At 42.4% G+C, this 3902-nt stretch overlaps 1 protein-coding gene across 1 annotated transcript; it reads right to left on the reverse strand.

Annotated features, from left to right (window-relative positions):
* Positions 1–646: 646 nt before the first annotated feature.
* On the reverse strand, positions 647–2255 carry LOC148073458 (uncharacterized). The gene is made up of 3 exons (XM_087797181.1): positions 1657–2255; positions 1474–1579; positions 647–1256 (listed from the first exon to the last, which is right to left on the reverse strand). The coding sequence occupies exons 1-2, from the start codon at positions 2156–2158 to the stop codon at positions 1476–1478; spliced, it is 606 nt and encodes a 201-aa protein (XP_087653307.1). The 5' UTR covers positions 2159–2255; the 3' UTR covers positions 647–1256; positions 1474–1475.
* Between the last annotated feature and the right edge of the window lie 1647 nt (positions 2256–3902).

Raw genomic sequence — 3902 nt, forward strand, 5'->3', positions numbered from 1 at the left:
TTCAATAGACAATTACAAAGACTTGTCGTTTTTTTTCCCCTTTCCAACTCTGGCAGGTGGCCTCCACGCCCGGTGTGTCCACGCCGGGGTAAACACTGTGTGTGAGTGGGTCTTTAGAGGGGTTGTTGAGTGCGGGTGGATGTGGGGGTGCCTTCTCTGCGGACAAAGCGGGGATCCAAAGGCAGCTGCTGCTTCTATAGAGAAGGCGAAAGGGCCTTTAAATCCCAGCCTATATCCCGCAGCTGCCATCCTGGCCAGGGCCGCACTCACCTCCCCCCTTTTAACAAGGTACCAACAACACTGGGCCGTCGTACCTGTTGTTTTGATGCCGTTGTCTTTAAAAACACAGCGAGATGAATAACTTGAATTAGCATTTTTTGTCATTTTAACGCCTAACTTTTATCTTCTTATAGCCACAATTGATCCAATTTAACTTTTGTTTATGTGTAAAATTAGATAGAATAGTAGCCAACGAGCTAATCTGCTAACAATAAACTGCACCTGTTTTTTAAATAACATAAATAAATATTAACGTAACCCATTTTTAAGCAATAAATCGAATATAAAAATCTAGATTTAGTGAGATAAACGGCTTAAGTAAAGGCTGAACCTGCAACTCTTGAAAGAAAACCAATGAAAGAAGGAATTTGAGGTGATTTTGTTTTTATTTTCTCTCTTGCAAGAAGTTGGGCACTTGTTTGACAACAGTAAAAAAAAACATCGGCTCAGAAACACAAACCTATATAATGTGTGTCTATTATCAAGAAGCTACATGATTGCAACAATAAAAATAAAAACCATCACAATAAAAATAGTAAATTAAAAATAAAATAAAGAAATCAGCAACAGTACAAAGAAACATAAATAAATTATAAGTTAGAATAAAAATATACATAAACAGAACTTTTTTTCTATAAAGCTTTACACTTTTGGCCAGTGTAGACAATTCTATTTTTTTCTCAGGATTGCACAGATGTTAAACATTTAACACTGTCGAGTGGCTGGATGCAAACAACGAATGCTACATTTGTACTGGATATATATCCTCTCGTCCTCACTCCCATCCCCTCCAAACCGTTCAGTCCTGAGGTCCCGGGCGCGGTCTCGCTCCTCCCGGGAGCCGCCGCCGCCGCTCGGGTCGATCCATCCACCGACTCTTGGCTTCTTCCAAACACCGACTTTATTTTCGTTTCCTTTCCGGTGAGAAATAAATATCTCCCCATAGTTGCTTTGTTTGTAGTGCAAAATAAAAAGACCTAAAAAAGGAGGAAAGTTGAGTTAGTCCCGGACAAAGAGCAGCGCCGCACTGAAGACTTCAGGGGCCGCGGGGGCCCCGCCCCTCGACACAGCTTTTTCCCGCCACATTGTGACGTCGCTACCCCTCCCCCACCCCTCGGGTGTTACTACTGCTTACTACACACCCCCCCCCTCCCTTTCAATCCCGAATCGATCCATCAGAAAAAAAAACCTCACCTTCAGCGGATCCTCTTCCTCGGGGTCTGCTCCACCGGGATCTTGGACAGAAGACACGAATCACCCGCTTTTCTCTCCACGACCTTCTTCCGTTTGACGAAAAAGTCTGAAGCAAAAAAAAAACACAACATAAATACAAAATAACAAAAACACATGTGGCTCCTGAGGGTCTCGTCCTCTCACCTGTGATGCGGGTGTTGTCGTCCGTGGACGCGGGTCTCTTGTGCCTCACGCACCCCCGGTGCTGGGCGCTCCTCCCTGAGTTGGACATGCGGTTCTCCTGGTTCACCTCCCCGGTGGCACCGGTACCACCACCGCTGCTACTCTCCGGCGCCGTCAGACGCTCCGCGCACTCCGGGTCCGAGTCCGTCTTCCCGGGCGTCTCGCCGGGGGCCGCCGACCGCAGCTTGTCTTGGTAAAACCCGGGCGTCGTATCCACGGGCAGCTCTTCCCACTGGTAGTCCCCCCCGTCCAGCGGGGCGTTGGCCTCGAAATTAAAGTTCCATTTCTGCTGGTCCCGCTCGGATATCTCCCGCAGCTTGGCTTTCATCTCCCGGCTCAGCTCGTCGTGGTCCACGGGTCCGAACAGGTTCCGGCAGACGCCCGTGCGCTTGTGCAGCGGGAAGGTTCTCCGGGCCACCAGCCGCTCCATGATGGCGAAGCTCGACAGCTGGACGTTCGACATCTAGCGTAAAAAAAATCTCTGGACCAGAAAATATATCCTCTCGTCTCTTATCCTCTCGGTTTAAATGTACCTTCTCTCGGACCCGCTGGAGCTTATAACCTCCCGTCAACTCTCCGGCGGACACCCCTCGCTCGACGCCCTCATTGGCTGACGCAGGTCCAACCCACGCACCCCCCCCCCTCTCTTTCCACGCCACCCTTTTTTTTCCCGTCAGCCCCTGCGAGCTACACTTTGGCCGTGAGCCGATCCCGTCACAACTCGACAGTCACCACCGCGTACTTTCCCTAAATCTGACTTATTTACTTTCGCTTCTCTGACAAAACACGATTTAATTTATTTAAACTGAAACAAGGGTTTAATAATCCAAGAAGAAAAACTCGTAATTTAGATCTTAAACATATTTTTTTTTTACTTTTCCTCTTATATTTGACGAATATTCTCCTTAAATATGGATATAATTCCAAGTGTTTCTCAATAAACTCTCTAAATTGGGAAAGAAAAGCTTTACTGACTCATACATGGTGCGTTCAGGCGCTCCCTGGGACGTCACTTCTCCTCTTTAAATACGAAGCTTTTTGTTTTGTTATTGCAGCTCGTCATCTTCGATTAGTCATGAACATAGAAAAATACACGAACACACATAAATACATGTAAAAGCTATCAAATAAATACATAAACTTGAACATAATGTGACGTTATCCATCATTACTAGACAATAACCTTTGTATAAACAAATAGTTATTGTCACTTTAACATAATTCTTTAAAAAAAAAAAGAAATCTGGAATAAATATTCAAAAATATGTATTTAATAACCTCCTTGAACGAGGTATTGTAGTGATGCGTTCAGGTGTTCCTCATACGTTATCACAATCACCCGAATAACTTCTAAAAAAAGATTTGTGTTTGAAAATATATGTTTAAGTGTTGCGTTCAAGTTCCTGTTTGATATTCTAGCTCCTGATAATCCAGATAATCTTAATATTTAACAATCTTCCTTAATTTCACTTTATTGTAAATAACGTCCAGTATTTACGTTGCGAATCTCAGTTTATACTCGTTGATTTAAACACTTTTTAATCAAAATACGTGTAACCGGGATTATAGGAATATTTCTCAACTAATAAAAAGGGATAGAAAATAGAAAGCAGCGGTAAAATGATGGTGCGTTCAAGGGCTAAATTGAACACTTTCTCAATTGCACATGGTGAGTTCAGGTTCTCTGTAAAAGTCAGTGTTGGGCCTTAGTTAATGAGATAATTTCTTGGAAATTTCTTTTGACCAAACCAAACGTGAATACTTGTTGTTTCAACTAATAATATTTTGGTTAGTTGTTGAATTTTTCCTTCGAGCGAACTCGTTGATAAAGTTAACGCGTCGCCAAATATTTGCATAAATTAGAATATCGCATAATTAACCTTTTGTGTTTGTAACAAAAGTGCGTTTATTTAAATTTAACATGCAAATGAAGTGTTGACAAAACAAAAATTCAGGCCATTAAAGTAACGACGTCAACTCTCATAAAAACTGGCGTAACCTTGTCGACGTCACTTCCTGGACACGAAACATAGTGAAAATAAATAAATGATTCATTTCGTTGATACAACAAGAATCAGAATTTACGAACAAGACGAGAAGACGATTCACGTGTTGTGCGAACGATTTTAATTTAATTTATTTCTACGTTCATCGATACATTAATCAATATCAACATCAATACAAATTAACATAAATGTAATGTATAC

Source organism: Callionymus lyra, chromosome 8 (assembly GCF_982586985.1).
Source record: "Callionymus lyra chromosome 8, fCalLyr1.hap1.1, whole genome shotgun sequence".
Lineage (NCBI taxonomy): Eukaryota > Metazoa > Chordata > Actinopteri > Syngnathiformes > Callionymidae > Callionymus > Callionymus lyra.

What these genes read in the sequence shown, in the direction of transcription:
- LOC148073458 (XM_087797181.1), bottom strand. Translation starts at nt 2,158, where the DNA reads ATGTCGAACGTCCAGCTGTCGAGCTTCGCCATCATGGAGCGGCTGGTG. An exon ending in CGACAACACCCGCATCACAG is followed by an intron (nt 1,580 to 1,656) that starts GTGAGAGGACGA and finishes TTTTTGCTTCAG; the next exon opens with ACTTTTTCGTCAAACGGAAG.